This window comes from Watersipora subatra, chromosome 3 (assembly GCF_963576615.1).
Source record: "Watersipora subatra chromosome 3, tzWatSuba1.1, whole genome shotgun sequence".
NCBI classification, from domain to species: domain Eukaryota; kingdom Metazoa; phylum Bryozoa; class Gymnolaemata; order Cheilostomatida; family Watersiporidae; genus Watersipora; species Watersipora subatra.
Window position 1 is genome coordinate 812,251 of NC_088710.1, and position 22,400 is coordinate 834,650.

General features: G+C 45.4%; 1 protein-coding gene across 1 annotated transcript in view; it reads left to right on the forward strand.

The window, feature by feature from the left end:
• The window catches only part of LOC137389605 (uncharacterized), a 33,789-nt gene extending 13,705 nt beyond the window's left edge, over positions 1–20,084 (forward strand). Inside the window, exons 2-4 of the mRNA XM_068075664.1 lie at positions 18,726–18,834; positions 19,261–19,363; positions 19,553–20,084. Of these exons, the coding sequence (XP_067931765.1) occupies positions 18,726–18,834; positions 19,261–19,363; positions 19,553–19,666 (326 nt within the window). The 3' untranslated portion in view covers positions 19,667–20,084. The remainder of the gene's footprint in view (positions 1–18,725; positions 18,835–19,260; positions 19,364–19,552) is intronic.
• The last annotated feature ends 2,316 nt before the right edge of the window (positions 20,085–22,400 follow it).

The window sequence follows — 22,400 nt, forward strand, 5'->3', positions numbered from 1 at the left end:
TCCCAAGTTATATAAACTATTACGTGGTCTCGCAGCACCAGATAGACCAACAGCTAAGTCATTCGAAGAATTAACCACGCTGCTAAGTAATCATATCTCACCACCTCCACTCGAAATTGCGGAAACATATCGCTTTCATCAACGAAACCAGCTACCTGGTGAAAGCATCCATGAGTATGTTGCACAACTCAAGTTACTTGCTGAGCATTGCAATTTTGAAGGTGCGTACCGTGAACGGGTACTACGTGATAGACTGGTCTGTGGAATTTACTGCGAAAATGCTCGCCGCAAACTGTTAACTGTAGCAGACTTAAATCTTTCACGTGCCATAGAGATTGCTCGAGGTATGGAGCAGGCTGGGAAAGATGCCGAAGTCATGACACAACGACAGCCAACAGAATCTAAAGTCTGTCACATCTCTAACATGCATTCGCCTACTACCAGTGGCAAACCTTGGCCTTGTCGTTCCTGCGGGAGCACCCTTCATCCAAGAAAGCAATGCCCACACCTTCAAGCTGAATGTTTTAAATGTGGTCGGAAAGGCCATCTTCAATCTGTTTGTGAACAGAAAACTCCAAGTAAAAGACCTCAACTCCAGAAGCCTCATAGACGAGCACAAAACACACACAGTGTAATGTCAGATGCAATTACAGAGGAGCATGAAGATATAGCTCATATAAACACACTGTCTAAGGAGCACAGCCACCCACCAATCATGCTAGATACACTCATCAATGGTATCCCAGTGAAAATGGAACTTGATACAGGTGCAGGAGTGTCCACAATGCCATATCATATCTACAAAAAGATTAAAGGCTCATCGGAACTCCAACCTACATCTACTACTTTGAAACCATACGGCGCAACGCAGTCAATTAAGCCGAAAGGAGTCATCTACCCAACTGTGCATTTCAGCAAGCAAGAAAGTAAAGCAAGGATGTTTGTGCTAGATAAATCCGAGGGTGAGCAGGTCCCATTGTTTGGAAGGGAATGGTTAAACCACTTTAAATTAAACTGGTCAGAGATCAAGGCTAATCGGGTCGAGGCAACGGCACAACTGATGGACACTCTAGTTGCAAAGTACCCGTCCTTATTCAAGCAAACTTTAGGAGAAATGAAAAAGGTTGAAGCAACGCTCCGTACGCGCCCAAGTGCTATTCCTATTCGGCAAAAGCACCGAGTTGTACCATTCGCATTGCGGGCAAAAGTAGAACAAGAACTTGAATCTCTCCTAAATGAAAATGTTATCTCTCCAGTAGAACATAGTGAATGGGCAACACCTGTAGTTCCCGTCATAAAACCCAATGGTTCCATTAGGCTGTGTGGAGACTTTAAAGTTACCCTAAATCCTCAGCTAGTTGTTGACTCATATCCTATGCCATCTATAGATGACCTTCAAGAAAAAATGAGTGGCGGAAAGTTATTCTCCAAATTAGATTTGTCAAAGGCCTTTGCTCAGATCAAACTAGATGCAGCTTCAAAGCCTTTAGTTACTATCACTACACATAAAGGACTGTTCCAGTACAACCGACTCCCATACGGGGTGGCCTCAGCGCCTGCCATCCACCAGAGAGCAATGGATGACATACTGGGTAGCCTACCAAATGTCTTATGTTATCAAGACGACATATTTATTACTGGTCAGAACTATGAATCACATCTATCTACTTTGCATAGCGTTTTAGACCGTCTACAGAATTATGGGCTAAAGGTCAATAAAGAAAAGTGCTGCCTCCTACAATCATCAATTATTTATTTAGGACATCGCATAGATCAACACGGCCTGCACCCTATGGAAAGCAAGGTTAAGGCTATCAAAGAGGCTCCAACACCTACAAATATTGGTGAGCTTCGATCTTTCATAGGCTTAGTGAACTACTATCAAAAGTTTTTACCAAACTTAGCAACAGTCATGCACCCATTGCATCAACAGTTACGCAAAAATGCTCACTGGAACTGGTCTTCACAATGTCAAGAAGCCTTTGTTCAGTTAAAGCAGCTGTTGTCTACAGACTGCGTGTTGACACCATACGATGTTAACTCTCCTCTGATACTGGCCTGTGATGCCTCAGCATACGGGGTAGGGGCAGTCTTATCGCACAAACTTTCAAATGGTGAAGAAAAGCCCATAGCATTTGCTTCTCGAACATTAAGCCCAAGTGAGCGAAACTATGCCCAAATCGAACGAGAGGCACTATCAATTATCTTTGGGGTAACAAAATTCCACCTCTACTTGTATGGCCGCTCATTTACCTTGCTCACTGACCATAAGCCATTGGTTACAATTTTAGGCCCAAAAACCGGTGTTCCTCCTATTGCTGCGATGAGAATGCAAAGATGGGCCGCTATTCTAACAGCGTATACATACGACATAGAATACAAGTCATCACTCGCTCATGCGAATGCTGATGCTATGTCACGGCTTCCGCAGCCATGCAGAAGACTTCATTGTGAACAAACAAGACTATTTCACATTGAACAATATGCCCAACTACCCGTGACATTTGAGACAGTATCCATAAAAACTCAGGAGGACAAAACATTGAGCAATGTCTACAACTCAACCATACATGGTTGGCCTCCATACAGTGCCGCAAACATAGATCCATACTTTAGATGTCGACAAGAGCTCTCGACGCTAAATGGTTGCTTGATGAGAGGCATACGCCTTGTTATACCCTCTAGTTTGCGAGCCACAATACTCACCGAACTCCACCAAAGTCACTTGGGGATGGTCAAAATGAAAACAACAGCACGCAATTATGTATGGTGGCCACAAATTGATGAGGACATTGAAGCCATTGCAAGGTCTTGTCCGCAGTGCAATGCGGTTAAACACAATCCTCCATCAGATCCCCACCATTGGGCCCCTGCTGATAGTCCATGGCAGCGAATACATTTGGATTATGCCGGTCCTCTAGACAATACAATGTTCCTAATTATAGTAGATGCCTATTCCAAATGGCCGGAAGTTTTTCCCATTCGGACGTCTACTTCAGCAATCACCATAGCAACACTACGAAGAGTCTTTGCTACACATGGGTTGCCCTATACAGTGGTCACTGACAATGGACCTCAGTTCACATCAGGGGAGTTCATGCACTTCATGAAGAGCAATGGTATACGACATTTAACAACGGCACCATACCACCCACAAAGTAATGGTCAAGCCGAACGATTTGTGCAGACATTCAAACAAGCTTACAAGGCTTCGACAGAAGCAGTAAACACGAAAGTTGATAAGTTTCTCCTCAAATATCGTACATCGATTAGCATGGTAACAGGCAAGACGCCAGCAGAATTACTGATGGGCAGATGTCTGCGAACAAGACTAGATCTTCTGAAGCCATCAATTCAGGCTGCACCACTCACAAACTTCTCGCAGAAGCGTCACTTTCAGGAGGGTGATTTAGTGTGGTACAAGACGTTTCAGAGACCAGCCGTTCAGTGGCTGCAAGGGTCAGTCATGCATCTTCTGGGAAATTCCATGTATGAGATTTTAGATGCTTCCACCTCAGGTATTGTAAGGCGTCACGTTGATCAGCTACGCAAAAGAGAAACCTCTCCGTACTTGGCTGACACCTCCAATGAAATGAACAGTGAACGCGAGGTGACAAAACCCAATCACTTGCCGATGGGTCAGGAGACAGGTGTCAATATTGAAGCGGAGACGTGTCCACACGAGCAGCCCTCTTCAGGCACCGTTGACTCGATTCCATGCACCCCCATGGCACAAGAAATACTACAATCACCACAATCAACACCTACGCAAATCAGACGATCAGCGCGTGCGAAAACTGTTCCATCATATTTGTCAGATTATGAACTGTCCTAAAAAGGGGATTACAATTAGTGATGACATGTTTCTTCCCTAGGGGAAGGAGAGATGTTACGTTATTGAATCATTGGCTTTGCCGTTTCCGGTTAGTGCATGCGCACGCAGTTCTGTTTTTATCCTCGAGGATGCGTTACACGTTTTTCTAATGCTCTTGTATTGTATTCCTTATTCACTTATGTACTATTGTTCGTTATTCATAATATACGTTCTACAGCATTAACTACACACATATTCAACAGAAATCGCCAGTTTTATGCCAACATTTACCACCTAAATTAAGTAAAATAAAATCTAAAACTTAGTCCAATATTTCGAAGGAAAATAACAATTATAAATTTAACAGACTGCACTAGAAGACACTGTTGCAACACAAACTGTCATCAAGAACATAGTTGCTTATAAAACATCTGTCTAGGATCTATTTTTAGCAGCGTAACATTTTATTAAGAGCAGTAAACCTTTTTGGTATTTTTTCAATGTATTATGTTTTTATCACTCTTTTATATATATACCTTATATTTCTAGTATCTAGAATAAATCTAGGCATTTCCAGCACCAGCAAAACACCAGTAACCATTCTTTAATGTCAGTAATCATTCTTAATTTTCAAGAAGACTTTTGACTGCAAGCATGCAGCACGATGCTGGGCCCAGGATGCCGCTTGCGCTAGAAATGCAAAAAAGAAACAAATATTGCCCGCTAGAGCAGGACGTTTAACACTGACGTCAAAGGTTTCTTTTAAAAGTTTTACAAAACTGTTTTCGTACGTCCATGGTACTACTGATTACATATAATCGCCAAAACAGCTACACAGTTTTCAAACCGAGTTAGGAACTACGGGCTAGAAACTCACAAATCGTTATTTTTTTAGATCTGACCGGTGAGGTCAGATCTAAAAAAGATAACGATCTGACCGGTGAGGTCAGATCTAAAAAAGATAACGATCTGATCTGACCGGTGAACAGCGGAGTCCGAGATCGAATCTTTTTTGGTATGAAACCTTTATTCCAAGATTTTAAGTTCTATAGCCGGAATGCGTACCAACATATCCACAGACATACTTCGAGAAATATCTATATAGATACGTATTACTCTTTATTCTTCCAGCTCTATAAGCATGATAAGATGGAACATTTATGTACAATTCAATGCAATCAAGTGTATCGCTGAAATGAGTTTGCAAATAATAAACATCTGTGTTGGTTCCTGCGACCAACACGTAGAGGCGACTAGGTCGGCTTACTCTACCGGTCTGCATTCACCCTTCACAGAGGCTGTGTACTGGTTTCCCGTGACCAACACGCAGAGGCGACTAGGTCGGCTTACTCCACCGGTCAACATTAACCACCTCACACAAGGGATTGCACCAAAGAGATTTTATACTAGGTCGACAGGGATCGACAGTGTTTTTATGAGTCTATCCCCACAGCACAGTCCATAGACTAGGTCTTTGGATATAGCTATATGCCGGGGTGGTTCTGGTATCGCTTAATGTAGCAGAAAAAGTATGATTCAATTGCACTGCATGTATTGAACAACTACAAAGGGCCGAGACCCTGCCTTAAGTACATGAAATTATGCAAATTAGATGATAAGACCAGCCTCTCTTAGGGGCGTGGCTAACAAAAGAAAGAAAGGGAACATAACTCCGGATAGAAACTGTACAAGAGGGGATGGAAATCTTGTGTTCCACCACACACGCCGCCCCTATAGACGGCAATCGGCTATAACAACAACAACAAAAAACAAACAAAAAGATAAAACAAAATAATAAAAAAAGAACACAAACGAGCTAGAATATACTACAAGATAAAAGATGTGTAAATAATGGTTTCTAGGAATAGTCAATGTTTTAACGGAATCTGTATCGTAAGCTTTCACTTAGTCGACATCTGGTTAGCCAGCTCCTCCAGGCGGCGGGCCGTTCGTCTGAGGCTGGATGCCTCCTCTCGGAGGGCGTCTACCGTGGCACGGGGTCGGACGTCTCCCAGTCGACTTTGGATGCTTCCCACCGTCGTTAGCGACTTCCTGGGAGCAGGTATGGGCTTCCCTTTCTTGAGCGGACTCCACTTCCGATTCACCCGCTTTTCCTTCGGGGGAGAGGAAAAAAGTGCCTGTGGTCCTCTCCTCACAGGGGGCTTTATCTTAACCGGACCATGAGGCATAGGCTTCTCGAAGGCCGGTGGATTGATTAATTCGACCCTCCTTATCCATGCGGGGTAACTGGCGCGGTCGACCTCGTAGATCCTGATACCCCCCTCCGCCGTGATTTTTCCGGTTCTCCAGGCCCTTCATTCTCGATTGGTGTTTGGCTATCGTATCTCTTGAAGTAGAATTTCTTCCACATTTGCAGAAGAACCTCGTGAAGTGTTGTGAGAAATGGATCCGACACCTTCGGGGGGGGGAAAAAGACTGATGGCATAAAGGGCAGTGGGCACCGTCTTCCTCACACAGCGTCATTATATTTCCTGTCGTCTCCTCCGAGACCCACTTGGTCGGTATTCGAGAACTCGGAGAAAAATCCTCCTTTGTCGTGTCGGAGTCTATACCGTCCAACGTCTCATTGGGAGCAGGGTGCAGCTCTAACGGAATTACCAGCTCTGACAGCAAGGGTAGAGCTCCGGTAATTGGGGAAGCTTCCTTGATGGTTTCTCTAATCACTTCCATGGCTGGAGGGTGTAAGTGTGCGTGCGTGTCGAGCTGGTAACAAACAGTGAGAGGGCTTTCTTTACTTTCCAAAATGGTTGCCCTTCGGCCTTGACCCCTTCTGGCCTCTCCTGATTGGACAGTACTTGTGTCGTAATCTGCTAGATACGCAGGGGGCTTTCTTATTCGTTGGGGCCGCGTGGTGTTTCCGGTCCCAGTGGTACTAGCCTGGGCTCCTTCATTCCCCGTAGCTCTTGCTTCTTCGGTCGCCAATTCGCAGCCGGTGTCGAGGCCAGAGTCAGAGTTGTGTTCACTTGGAGAGACCAAAAATTCTTCGCTGGGGAGCCAAGGTGGTTCCAATCTTCCTGGCGATTGTGGTATTAGTAAATCTATTAATCGACTAGGCAGAAGTGATTCGGAAATAACAGCATCTGGATTACCGTTTTTCTGTGATACTCGTCTCCGGGAATAACCTCTCATGTTGGGACGTCGGGCAGGTTCGACTTCAGTTGGGGCTCGACCTTGTTGCACAGGGCTAGGGCGACAGAGCCTTAATCTTCCTTCGGCCTGAGTGGATCGCTGTCCATATCTTTCTACTTCGTACGTATGATTTTTGTGACTCTTTAGTACGCAATAGGGCCTCACATACTTGGCCGCTAATTTCGGATTTTCCCCTTTTCTTCGCCGCTTGCTTAGCAACCATACGAGGTCACCCTCATTGAACAGCGGAGACTCCCTCACATCGGTTGATACAATTTCCTTCTGTCTATCTCGGAGGAGAGTATGAGCTTGTATCAACCGGTCGTGAACAGTCTGGACATACTCGTGTGTGCTCGTAAATGACTCCAACCTATTTCCATGCAGCAATTGGTCAGGAAGATGAAGCTCTCGACCCAACATCAAATAATTGGGTGTTTCCTTAGTGGCGGAGTGCGGTAGCCCTCGCAGCGTCCGCATGATCTGTGGCAATAGTTGATCCCAATCCTCTTGTCCTCTGCCCAGTAAAAGTGCTCGTAGGGAGTCACCCAATACTCGGTTGTTTCGTTCAACCACACCATTTCCTTCGGGGTGGTACGGAGTGGTCCTAGATTTGTCGACTCCCCACAAGTCACATAGCTCTTGAAGCAAAGAGGACTCGAATTGGCTCCCCTGGTCGGTGTGGATAATTTCGGGCAGACCGAAGTAACTGAATACTCTTTCATCCAAGACTTGGGCCACCGTTGGAGCTGTAGCGTCAGGGATAGCCAAGGCATTCGACCACCGAGTGAAATGGTCAGTGAGTACCAACACCCAACTATTTCCTCGAGGTGTCTGAGGTAGGGGTCCCACTAAATCTACTGCTAGACGCTGCCATGGCCTCCCAGCGTACAACCGTTGTCGATTTCCGGAGGTCCGGGCCTTTCCCGTCTTAGCCCGCTGGCAAACTTCACAGGAGAGAACTGCCCTCCTGATATCTCCAGTCATGCCCGGCCAGTACCAATCCAACTGGACGCGCTTCAGGGTCCTTTCCACACCGCAGTGAGTTTGTTCGTGGGCCTTCCACAGGATCTCCTGTCGCAGAGTTTTGGGGCATACCACCACCACCCTTTCTCGCCCATTCTGAATGAGATGAAGGGTCAATACACCTGATTCGTCAATCTGGAGCTGATGGAACATCCGGGCCAACCGCTGCAACTCGGAGCTGCCTACTTGCAATACTGCCTCTTCGACTCTTTTCCGGTTCCTGACGGCCTGGTAAATTATCCCTAGGTCGGTAGCGGGTCTCTGTTGCAATGCTCGTACTTCATCTAGTGAGGTTTGTACTACTGTCAACAATTCTGGGACCTTTGGGGCAGCTGGCGGTGAGAAATCTAAACTCGTGGCCCTAGCGTCTGATCATACTGGAACTAGGCAGGCTGGTGTGGGAGTCGAGAAGCTGGGCCCTGATGTATGTCTGCTGCTGGGTAGTCGAGGCCATTCGTCTTCGTCCAACTGGTGGGCGCTAGGACTGGGTCCTCCTGTACCTCTTGGTGGCTGTACTGGAACTTGGTCCACTGGTACGGTAGTTTCCCAATTAGTTCCTGGGGTTACTAGAGAGTCACACACTTGTGACCTAGTTGGCCCCCGATCCCGCTTCTCAATGGCAGCACACTGTCGGCAGTCGATGCACTATTGTCGACTCAACCCATCGGCGTTACCGTGCTTAACGCCTTTTCGATGGATGATTCGATACTTGTGCTCGGCTAGGCTCTCCAGCCACCGGGCCACCTGGCAAGAGGGTTCCTTTCTCCGGTGCAGCCAAACCAAGGAGGCATGATCTGTCCGGATGGTAAACTCTCTGCCATATAGGTATGGCCGGAAATGTCGGACAGCTAGCACGACTGCCAGCAGCTCTCTTCTCGTCACGCAGTAGTTGCGTTTGGCGGGGGAGAGGGTCTTGCTATAGTAGGCTATAGGTCGCTCCTTGCCTTGCTGGACCTGGGATAACACAGCTCCGGTCCCTACGTTACTAGCATCAGTATCGAGTACGTAGGGTAAAGAGGGATCAGGATATGCCATTACTGGAGCGTGCGTCAGTGACCACTTGAGCTTAAGGAAAGCTTCCTGTTCATCTTCTCCCACTTCCAGGGGACCCCCTCGCTTGTCAACAGGGTGAGAGGTTTGGCGATCGAGGCGTAGTCAGGTACGTATCGGTGGTAGTACCCAGTGGTACCCAAGTACGATCTTAATTGAGTCACATCCTGTGGTGCTGCCCATTCACTTATGGCCTGAATCTTCTCAGGGTCGGTAGCCACTCCAGTGTCGCTGACTCTGTGGCCCAGGTACTTGACTTGGGTCTGGAACAGACTGCATTTAGAGGGCTTCAATTTTAATCCTGCTTGCCTCAATCGTTCCAACACCTCTGCCAGCCTAATTACATGACTAGAGAAGTCTGCCGACATGACGATGATGTCGTCTAGGTATAGCAGCAAAGTTTTCCAGTGTAGCCCTTGGAGGACGCGTTCCATTAGCCGCTGGAAGGTAGCCGGAGCGGAGGTCAGCCCAAAGGGGAGCACCTTCCATCTCCATAATCCACTGCGTGTGGTGAATGCTGACCGTTCCTGGGCCTCAGCAGAGAGAGGTACCTGCCAATACCCGCTCATCATATCCAGGGTACTGAAAAACTTGCTGCCGGACAAGGCATCTAAGCTCTCGTCGATCCGGGGAAGGGGGTAGGCGTCCTGGCAAGTGACACTATTGAGCTTTCTATAGTCCACACATAATCGCCACGCCCCGTCCTTCTTCCTCACCAAGACCACCGGAGAGCTCCAGGCCCTGTGAGCGGGCTCAATCATGCCTTGTTTCTCAAGAGCCGAAACCTGTCGCTCAATTTCGGCTTCTTTCTCATGTCCTACTCGATATGGGGGTTGACGGATGGGTTGTGCCTCTGGGAGAAGGGGGATTTCATGTTGTACCAGGGTGGTACGCCCCACGTCTTCGCTTCCTTGGCTGAACATATCCGCATAACGAACCAAAAGGTCTTCCATCCTGTGCTCGGTAGGGGACGAGCAATGCGGCGCCGCTTGTTGGAGCAAGTCCTGCATGTGGGGGGGGGGGGCACGCCTGAAGGAGAAGGGGGATGTTCCTTAGGAGTCTCGACATCCTCCTTTGCTGTCCAGGGAACCCCTATTTCGTCCGGCCCTACTCCAGTGTATTGTCCCACAATCGTCCCTGCCGTCACGCGGACTGGATGGTCGGTAGGATTCATACAGCGGATGGCCACTCTCCCCTTTTTACCGGGTTGATGTAGGCTGGCGGCCACCATATAACTGCTTCTTACTCCTTCGATTAGCCCTACTAGCTGATAGGATGAGGACGTGAGACGCCCAGCGACTAAGACCTCGGCTCGAGGGGGAAGCGTTGTGGCTCGCATTATCTGAACTCCACTTGTCAGAGGTCGACCCTCTCTGTCAGTGCAAGTCAATTTCTGCCCATTTAACACCAACGTGGGTTGCTGAAAATTCATCTCACAGTGGTGGTCGACCAAGAATGGCATGCCCAGGATGGCATCCTCCTTCAGGGCACACACCACTAGAGATACAGTGACTTGGACACTCCTGACTCTGACTGGGAGAGTGATGAGTCCGTGAAATTGCAGCCGTGTACCATCTGCCATCCGCCCATAGTCTTCTCGAACCTCTAATCGGCTCTTGACATCCTTGGGTAAGCGCTCAAAAACATGCCGTCCCAACAGATTAGACGTGCATCCGGTGTCCACGAGAATCTGGACGGGCTGCCCTCCGATGCGACCTGGCAAGAAATAGCTGCTATTATGTGGCTTCCACAATTCATCTCCATTAGTTCGTCCGGCTTCGCTCATTCTCTGGGGGCCTTTTTTGGAAGGCCGAGACGGCTTTGGCCAGACGTATGTTTCTTCCTTGGTTTCTGAGGGTGGGAGACCTGCACACTCAGGTAAGGGCTGATACTGGTTATGCAAGGGGACCGGTGGCGACCAGGGGGGGAGCCTGTGTCGCCTAGTCCGTCGTGGCCGTTGCCACTGGTGTTGCATTGGTATAGTAGATCCACAGTCAGCACTTCCCCCTACTGCTGTGGATGGGAACCGTTTCCCGACCTCGTGGCTTGAGGTGGTTGTCTTTGGATAGCTTGAGGGCACCGGCGCTGTACATGCCCTGTCTGGCCGCAGCCCCAACAGTTAGGTTCCTTTTTCTCCGCTCCTCGTCGCCCCAATTGGTTTCCTTCTTTTAGTCCATCTGTTAACCCTTTTATAGCCAGTAGGACGTCATTCAGGGTGGCTGATGGGGGATCCGAGTGGATGGGGGCGACTGTAGCAGGGGTAGTCTCCTCCTTCTCCACTGTCATTACTAGGGGTTGAGCACCAGGCCGAGGAAGAGTGGGCTGAATTTGCAGGAACTCATTCCCTGACTGCACCGCTTCCTCTAAGCTCTGGGCTCTTACTGCCAAAAGATGGCGTTGGAGGTGCGTGTTTCCTAGAGTCAGGGAAAACGCATCCATGGCCATGTTAGCTTGGTAGGAGTCCGGAAGGTCAGCATATGCTATCTTCACTAGACGCTCCATCTCCGTTGCGTGTTCTTGGAGGCTAGTCTTTGGCTCCCTCTTGAGGTGGAGCCTACTCTTAGCCTCTCTCGGGGAGAGCCCGTACTTTGTGCGTAAGGCCGAGAAGATGGAGGCAGGTGAATCTCCTCGACTGCAACCTCTGGCCCCCTCTTTCAATGTCTCACGCAGGTGGAGGAGAGTGGCCTTCTCATTCCACTCATTAGCTTCTGCAACCTCTTCGAACTGGGAGATGAATAGTTCCACATCTTCACTCCCATCGAATTTCGGTGGCTTGAAGCTAGCCTCCCTCCTAGGCATTTGTAAGGCTCTAGTAATAGCCTCTGTCATCTGACCAATCTGGTCGACCTGTTGTAGCTCTGCCTCAGCCAGATGTCTGGTAGCATTCCGTCGGCTGCTTGGCATGGTTACAAAGGTTGTCTTAGAAGTCCGTGTTACAGCAGTCTAATCCCACTGCTGCCACCAGTGTGTTGGTTCCTGCGACCAACACGTAGAGGCGACTAGGTCGGCTTACTCTACCGGTCTGCATTCACCCTTCACAGGGGCTGTGTACTGGTTTCCCGTGACCAACACGCAGAGGCGACTAGGTCGGCTTACTCCACCGGTCAACATTAACCACCTCACACAAGGGATTGCACCAAAGAGGTTTTATACTAGGTCGACAAGGTCGACAGGGGTCGACAGTGTTTTTATGAGTCTATCCCCACAGCACAGTCCATAGACTAGGTCTTTGGAAATAGCTATATGCCGGGGTGGTTCTGGTATCGCTTAAGGTAGCAGAAAGAGTATGATTCAATTGCACTGCATGTATTGAACAACTACAAAGGGCCGAGACCCTGCCTTAAGTACATGAAATTATGCAAATTAGATGATAAGACCAGCCTCTCTTAGGGGCATGGCTAACAAAAGAAAGAAAGGGAACATAACTCCGGATAGAAACTGTACAAGAGGGGATGGAAATCTTGTGTTCCACCACACATCCAAATAGTTACACATGTAAATGCAAAAATGTCAAAAAAATAAACATGCCCAAAGCTGAGCAGAGGTTCATTAAAGTTATTACATTGTTCTATACGGTGATATGGAAAGTGGTGCCTTTGCCTTTTAGTTTTTGGCTTTGTAGTTTGCAGTTTCTTGCTTTATGCTATTTAAGCACAGTTGCTAGTATAGCAAGTGCTGAGTGTAAGTCCATCGGCTTTTTATGCAAGCTGGCTTCTGCATTACATGGCTAATCCGAGGATAGTTGGACGCATGCATACTTGCCAACTCTCGCACATTGGTCGTGAGACTCACGCAATCACCCCAAAGAAAAAATGACATTGCGTGAGATGTTTGCCCCACTTTTTCCTCAATTTTATATATGCTATTATTGATACATCAATTCCCCAAAATCAAATCTCAAGCATTTTCCCATTCTTGGGTTGGCAGGCCTGGGCGCATGCAGTGATTAGGAGAGCTAGGCTTAACGACTCCATCACACATCTATAAACATACTAATTAGCCAGATGTGCAACACTAGAGATTTCTAATAAAACAAACTTTGTAATTAAATATTCAATGTAGTATTTTGCCTCTAACGGCACACCCAACGGGCTGCTATAAATGGGATCAACAATAGTCGCTAATTTTGACCGCTATTTAGACGATAAGACGGGACGACCCCCTTGTTGTCCTTATTGTCGGGAGCAAGAGAGTAAAGATTTGGTCGTTCTATTTCGGGTTCCGATGGATATAATTGATTGTATTACGTTCGTTAATAGAGGTGGTTGGTTATTTTTATACCATGCTATCGAATAATGTGGCATTTTCGTGTATAAACGCAAGATACTTAGTTTAAAGTCATTACAGCTCAATTAATGAAACTTAGTTGCTGCTAGAGTAGCAAGCTGCTAAGGGATATCATTGTCTTGGCTGAATATGGAGAAAATATGTTATGTATGGCTAATCCGAACCCACACACAATATCAGTGTTGAATTTGCTTTTTTATTTTATTCTAATTCTAATGTGCGCTTTTGCTCTGTGGGAACTAATTCGGTTATTACTGGTTCAGGTATTAGTGAAGGTGTTAAGCTATCAAGCAATTCTGATATTTACCAGTAAATGTTACATTTTTTTAAGTCTACCAATTAAAATACACAACGAACAGAATTCTAAATAGTAGTGACAAGAGGTTAAAATAGCCAATAAAAGTGTAAGCAAAAGTATGCACTACCAGACTGCTACTGGGCCAACTCCGCATGCGGGTGGCGGGAGTGGCGCCGTCGTCGGGCGGTGATCTGGTATCACTGCGAGTCAATGACCGTGATTTCATTCCCACTTTTGCCCGAAACCGGTGGACCGTTAGCTGATGGTGGTCTGGGGAATCTCCGAAAGGATTGCAGACCTAGATCGCTTAGTACAAGTGTAGTCGAGCACCTAATCTGCATGAGCGGTATTGTGCTGAGATTGAGAGCTGGATGTCAAAATACAACGAACTTGGGGTAGTCGACCTTAAGTCCGTAGACCTACAGATCCATGTTTTGGAGGACCTGTAGAAATACCAGGTCGGGAAGTAGAAGATCTTGCCCTGCATGTACTCCACAGCATCCATTCGGATAGGGTTTCCCCACCTGATGAAATACTTTGCATCACTTCCTCTATGGACAGCAACGTCTCCCATGTAGTCAATGACGTCACCACCCAGCAAGCAGTCAACTCCAAAGTTGCACAACTTGTCCTTCACAAGTGCTATAACACCATAACAGTGTCCCTGCACACCAATGACCGTTTGACACTGCCCCTTCACGTGAGATGCCTTCTGCTGTCAACAATGGCTGGCTCGGCTTGAGCCTGGTCGAACCTGCCAGCACCTGCGGACTTATCAGGGTCCGCTCACTCCCAGTGTCAACTAGACACTAAAAACTGCAGCCATTCAAAATTGCTCAAACAAACGGCATACGACCGCTTGTTGTAGCCTCGCCGGCCACCCCGGACAGCCAAGGACTGTCCCGCAGTACACTCTTACTGCTTGCATGTGACCTCCAGTCTCCCCCTGTCCCACCAATGCCACTTCAGGTCCCCATGATGTTATGAGACTCCGTGTAAGCCTGGCTTACATGGTATCCATATGGGAAGACGCGGTGCCCTCATCTTCAGTGAGCATTCCCGCCGGTCCAGGCGGTGGCCGCACAGGACAGTCCCGTACAAAGTAGTCCGTGTGACTGCACTGGAAACACCCAACCCTCTTACCAGAAGAGGTTTTTGCCGTCCCCGTACCAGACAAAGGTCGTTTAACTCGTGTGCAATCCTTCACTCTGTATGAGCCCCCACATCGAATTCAACCCTCCTTGCTTTCCGGCTGCTTGCTAGAAGCAGCCCCCAACTGCTTGCCAGAAGCAGTTTCTGATCGGTTACCAGAACTGGCCACTAAGCTATTCGTTGAGGGGCGACCCTCAACAGCTCTCCGAGAAACCTATTTCCCCTCGCTCTGTTCAGCACAGAACCAAAGTTGGCAGTGTACACTCTGTCATGTGTCACTCCCCATTTGTAGACTAACTCAGCCGGTCTCTCATAGAACTTGGTTCTGAAAATCATGTCCTGGAGCGCCACCCCCAGTCTACCGCTGAGCTGCTGCGGGCGGTCCAGGTATATATCAACTGTCTCTTCGGCCTCAAGCCGGCAGCTGACGAAACGACACCATGCCCCCTGTCAAGGCATGGTGGGTGTCCCTGGCAGTCAGCTCCACCTTGACGACATCCCACTGAAAGGCCTTGCCAACCCTCATGCGTCCATGCACTCTGGCAGCAGTGCCAGAAAGCATGTACGCAATCAGTATGCATGGAGCAATCTATTCCAGCTGTTAGCCACTCATACTAGGAAAGCCATGTGGTTACCCCAACTGCACCATCACCTGTAAATGGCTGCATCTGCCGGCTCAGCCTTTTCAGTATAGGCCATCGTGTCTGTTTGACCAGATTCACCAAAAAGGCAGCATCGAGCACCAAAGGCACTTGTCCAGCAACCTCAGCCGCCCATGCGCCCTCGAGTGGCTGAACCCCTCTGCCATTCTGAGATGGCTCAGCCTTCTGGCTGCTCTCAGGCTTACTCATTGCCCTTTCCAGCTTGCCCCAGCCCACCTGAGTAGCACCACTTAACCAACAAAAGAAAACAATAAAGCCGAAATAGCTTGTAAGCAAATATACGCAGTACCAGACTGTTAGCGGTGACACTTCAAACCTCCCCTTATGTCACTCCTACTCTACCTGCGCGTTTTCCCAAAAAACACCGTAGTGCCAGACTATACTCTAAAAAATAATAAAACCACGAGTCACCAAGACCCAAACAGGCAAGAAAAGATAGTTGATCTGTAATATAGCCAAAACACAGCGAAGATCCCAACTAGAGCTATCCGAACGGAGCCCTCTACCAGAAAACAACATGGCCAATTTTCCGCGTACTGTGGCGCATGCCCACACACTCTTACATGCTTCTCTTGAGCACCACGTGACTATTAACTCACAAGAAGTTACACCCGTACTCGAACAGTTGTCCATGTTTGCTTGCTCTGTTTTGAGGTTCGACAGTCAAACAATAGTTATGATGGTTTTTAGATATAGAGGCTCAGTGGTTAAAATAGTGAACTAGAAGATGATCAGCTGGTGATGGAGGAGGAGGCGCCATAGACAGGGAAAAATAGAGGGAGGTTCCTCGGTAGGCAGGCTAGTTCATAGAATGCTGTGTTCATAGCAGTTAGGCGTGCTTAAAGGCGGGGAGCCTCAACAGGTCCTTGAGAAAGAGAGATAGATAGATGCTGAGTCGTTGAAACTTCTCTTTTATAAATGTCTCTGTTAGCTTATGAGAAGGTGCTTAGGCGCTCAGGTTCTGATCTTCATGTTGCAGTGGGTTAGCAATTGAGTGAACTTGTCTTAAGTACATCATGGGAGTGATGAAATGATAACCAACTCCAGTTGTCTTGGTCATGTCTGGTACAGGTCTGATATCTTTTTATGGTTTTCTAGCATGTCGTTTGATGTCTCTTTTTTCATGGGTTACTTCTACAAAAGGTTGCTAAGCTGCTTGTAGATGAGTATATGACGACCGTCTTTATTGCTGGTCCTCTAATGTATTAGGTGTCATGTTCATTGTAATATTGTGTATATCTCCGGTGTTAAGGCATTTCTCCATGATGCTCTCTGCTTTTGCTAATACTTCTATACAACAGTGTAATTCAACTACATAATTTACTTGCCGAGCTGTTCTAATGGTTGGTTGTCTGACCACTTCTATGTAAGCAAAATAAGTGTTTGGCGAAGTGTTGGTGATGTTTGGTTGGCGTCTCTCTTATTTTAAACAAAGTTATAATAAGGTCGGATTTCAGTAGCGAATAATTGCTAGTTTTACTCACTTCGTGTCGATAATCCACTGAATGAAAGTTCTACTTATGTCTTGCTTCAAGATGAATGGATTTTTCATAGAGAAAAATACCTGCATGGCTCTTATGAGATCGTCTCGTTTGGTTCAGAGGTTTTAAGGTTATTAGGCGCAAGGGCTATGTTGTTCTATGGAGATAGTAACAAAACTGGACACCGATAAAGAAGAGAATCTGGACAATGTTTATAATTCATTTGAGCGCCGAAACCTGGCAAAACAAGATTATTCATTCAGAAGGAATATATTAACAAGCAGGTCAAGGAATCCTTAAAGACATTCTGAGCAGTCAAGAGGAAAATCAATCAAATAGATACATTAATCAGCAAGTCAGAGAACTGCCAAAAGACATGTTCTAGATACTAATAGTTAATCATCACCTTCAACCATTACACCAATGTCGCTGTAGAATTGTGTAACCAATCATCAGGCTTTTTATGGATTTTAGTAGTAAGCTCTTGCAGCAGAGCTGGGAAAAGACGTAATTGCTATTTGATTGTCTTCTGGGTTTTTATTCATATAAAAAGGCAAGTTGTGGCACAGCAATGACTATAAAAATGCTCTACTCTGGCATGTTTTGGTAAAGCAATGCATGTTATCACCATCGTTAAAACAGCAAAACTGCGACTAAACTGAGATAACATGTAACCCTGGTACTTAATTTATAATCACTATTTTATTCGTCTCTACCTAGGCTTTGATTGGCTGCTCAGACAGGCGATGCCTTGATAATATAGCGGCATGAGGTTGTACTACTACACCCTAGTGTATCTTTGGATCTAATGTCTGTGACACAGTTACATTACGTCTGTCGTCTGTCTCAACGAGTATTAATAGCGAATAATGCTGCTTATATAGCATTGCTGGTTTGGTGTCTATTCCGCTTACGCAGATGGTCAAAAAGCATGTCATCCCTAAATTAACTGCTAGCCTTTTACTTTGCAATTGTCTAAGCTGGCACACTTCTACCAATTTTGGTAGTTGAGCACTGATATAGCTCTCTACCATTTTCATCTGTATCTGTTCAGTAAGTGTTCATCATCTGTGCTAAATGTGATTTCAAAATCTATCTATTTTCAGCATCAGTCTCCACCAAGAAACTCTCGGTCTATAATTTATAGACAGAGGTCAAGGTTGCATCAGAAATAATGCATATTGTATGTCCCTCGAGCATTGTGATGGTAAACACGCTTTGCTTACTGGTTTTATCTGTTGTGATAAAGTCACACACTTGTGTATTTCAGCACTTTTCTTGGCGACTGCTCACTAAATATTGTATCCATATTTAGACAATCATTTTAGTGTCCAATGTTTTTGTAGCAGTATTTCACCCGAAGCTACAATCCGTAATGGTAATGTAGTCTACCATTATATACCTCGCTAATGTTAATTTGATCTGTATCAGCAGGTAGTTTCTATGATGATGCAAGTTAGTTTATGCCATCCATTTTAGCTAATATCTGATGTGTTTATGTCTCTTTAGAAGCAGGCATTTAGAGGAGTAGAAGGGGTTACCAAAGATGGCTGCGAGCAATATTCTAGAGTTCCAATGGTATCCTGACAGCATGCGTCGTAAGTGCTTTCAAAATATGCACATTCACTAGATGTAACAAAATTTATTTCCCCATTCTTTCAGACTGCTTGCTGACTCTGTCATGTGATGAAACAACCAAACATTGAAGAATATCGAAAATTGACAGCCAGGTTATTCTCCTATTTTGGCCCGACTTACTCTGTTCCTACAATCGTTTGTTATCACCGTCTATCTTATGGTTCTGTCAGGTGATCTTGTCAGGGGAGATCAGGGGAAAGAGTATGTTTTTGATTTTAAAATCAAAGAGTTGAAGAAGAAAGAGGCGCAAGGGAACTTTGAAATACAATCAACTACTCGGTATGAACCATTAGTACACTAGTTAATAGGTTTTTCGTGTTTAGTTCTGATTGTTAGTTCTCACGAGTTCGTATCAAAAACGTCGAGTGCGTCTGTGATCCTTGTCAATGCGATTACACAGTCATAGCTACCGATTAATAAGTCAGCATTGAGACTGACATCATATTAGTAATCTTCCCTTCTGGATAAGCAACTCCAAAGCAGTGTCTCCCTCTTTGCTAGATAACAGTAGCTAAAGGCTGTTTCATAGAGTAAGGTTCAACAAATGGCTCGACACTCTTGTGAGTGAATGGAGGTAACCCGCTGCTTAGTGTCGTTTGCTTTCATGAATGCAGTAGTCTTTATTACTACCCTGGAAGTTTGTGCAAAGGTCACTAACATTGCCACAATCATTGCTGATGAGAGTTTCCTTAATGGTTTATCAAGGTCCTTCATTTTCCTGGTGAATGCCGGAGACAAGCCAATGCTTAAATGCAAAGTCAGCAACTTGCCAGAAGATATCGAGACTAAAAAACTTCCAGAGACCAAGGTGAGATCTTTGTGTCGCATTGTTTCTTGTCAACGTATCTCCCTTACTCATAGCTAACTCGTCGGTCTATTGTCAATTTTTTTCATCCGATATTCCTTGTCAACATTCATATATAACCAGGATGGCCTTTGTAGCAGGTCACATTTGTGTAGGACACTCTTGCATATTCTATGTACATCTGTTCTACAGATAGATGATGACCGCATACAGGTGTCTTTAAAAAAGACAACCAAGAACAATTGGGACAATTTGATCAGCCATGATGAGTCCTGGGAGTTCCTTCCACCTTCCGAAATACAGTAGTCAATCGCCAGCTTCTATGGATGATTTTACACAATCATTACAGAACTATATTGTCTAATCCTTCATTAAGACTACCTGGTGTTGGGAGTAATTATTTCGATTCTTGTTTTTATTTACTGGTGCTTTTTGGGTTTACAAACAAAAGCCTCGAGGTTGCGGAGCTTTGGGCTTATGCAATGTTTTTGATATTTGTTTTTAATTAAGTTTTGTATGTCAACATATGAACAAAATCTTTTTATAATTCTGTAAACTAGGTTTTTGTATCAGCTCTTTTGCTCATGCTGCCAATAGACAGTTTGTCACTCCCCGGTTAATTTGAGGGTGGGTGCCGCTTTATCTTTAATCTCTAAATGCAATCATGCTTTTTAATCTCTGCACGCAACAGCTATAATAGTAAATATATCACATGTTTATAGGATGAGATGTGAAGATGACTCCGTGTTACATCAACTCGTATTAGAAACTAGACACAATCAATTTAGTAAAAGAGAGCTTCAGCATTTATGATGCCGTTTTCTTCCTCTTTTGAGGTATGGAAAAGTTTTATCATCTGAACTACATGCTATGAAGTCTAGCCAGACTATGTATCAGGTAGCCTTGCTAAACATGGCTGTATCTAAAATGAGATTACCACAGCTATGGCAATCGACTACATCGCTCCATATGAAATTATCCTCTCACGACCTGCTACACCTAATGTATAGATGAAGTATAATATTCACATAGAGTTATCAACACCACCTTCTCCATATAACTGCATAGCTTTAATTATTTTTTCATAGGCCTTCATAGACCTTACCAAGGCTTTCGACACTGTTGACAGACAATCTCTCTACAAAGTACTTGAGAAAATCGGCTGCCCTCCCAAATTTGTGGCTATTGTGCAGCTTCTGCATGATGAGATGAACGCATCAGTTTTGGTGGATGACCAACAAACGGATCCTTTTGGAGTAAAAACTGGGGTGAAACAAGGCTGCGTGATTGCGCCAACGCTGTTTTCTATCTACTTATGTGCTGTACTGCACCTTGTGAAACAAGAACTCTCTGAAGGTATCACATTGAACTACCGAATAGGCGATCTGTTCAACCTGCAGAGACTTCGGGCTAAAACTCTAACGTCGAAACAAAGTGTTCTTGAGCTCCAATATGCTGATGACAATGCTCTCGTGGCTCATACAGAAGAACATCTTCAAGAAGTCATGACAACTTTTGAAAATGCTTACAGGGCTCTTGGACTCAAGCTGAATGCAAAGAAAACTCAAGTATTGTACCAGCCGAAACATGGAAAAAACAGTCACTCCACGCATTGTTGCCGGAGGCGAACCACTTTGCCCTGTAGATGACTTTGTATACCTAGGTAGTAATCTCTCCTCCAAGGCCGACCTAGGGAAGGAGATAGAGAGAAGACTGCAAGGAGCTAGCATAGCATACAGCAAACTGAGACAAAGAGTGTTTGAAAATCCAGTCTTGCAAGTCGACACCAAGCTAAAAGTGTACAAGGCAGTAATTGTCCCCACACTACTGTATGCCTCAGAAATGTGTGCTACTTACAGCACTGACGTCAAGGTTCTGGAGAACTATCACATGAGGAAAATGAGAGAACTACTAATGATCAAATGGTCTGACAAACGCACTAACAATAGTGTGTATCAACAAGCTAAGATGTCCAGCCTCGAAAGTATGATCGTTAAGAACAGACTTCGTTGGGCTGGACACTTGGTTAGAATGCCAAACTACAGACTACCAAAACAGATTCTGTATGTCGAACTAGAAAATGGGAAGAGGTCACAGGGGGGGACAAAGAAAGCGCTATAAAGACTGTCTCAAAGATAGCTTGAAGCGTTGTCATATCAGATGTGAAACCTGGGAATGGAATGCCACGAGAAGAACTGGATGGAGAACTCTAACTCATAAAGGGGTGAAGATACTTAAAAATGAAAAAATGCGTCACAGAGAAGAGCTCAAAGCAGCACGAAAAGTGCGGCTTAGCTCACCTGATACTTTGATGAATGATGACTACCAATGTCCACATTGCAATCGTCAATGCAGAGCAATGATCAGACTACGGAGCCATCTTAAAACACACCAAACACATCAATAAAGCAAGCAGACATCTTACTCTAAAGAGAGGGATTGCATAGAGAGAGAGATGGTATCTTAAATACTTTGAATTTAAAATACATTGGAATGTACATTTTTGGTGTCAAGAAAACATACATATGAGTGGAATAAGATAAATGCTAAAAAATAAAACACCTAAATACAATAGATGCATAGCAATGAGACGACTAGAAAACATTCACTACATATCTAGGTTCATAAAGAAGAGTAATATGGACATGAAAAGTGAGCAGAAAACTCCAACACAGACGTGTAACTACAACTATTCCATTACTATAAGCACTTATTTTTGCATAGAGATATTTAAAAGAATATAAGTGTGTTTGCTGATGGTATGGATTTGGCAGCATTCCAACATCATATGGAGCCTGAGTTTCTATTTTCAGCATTGCCAGTTTTTGATCAAGCGCTTAATCTATGGTATTAACAAGGTATACATCATAGAACAAGCCTCCAACAACCAGCAGGGGCACACAACTACATGAATGTTCACCGAATCAAAATTAATATCAACTTGATGCCAGAACATAACTAGAATGCACCAGCGTATCTGCTATGTTTTACATCGCCCCGAGAACTGCGTGATTCAACCACAGAAGGCTGAAGTATATTA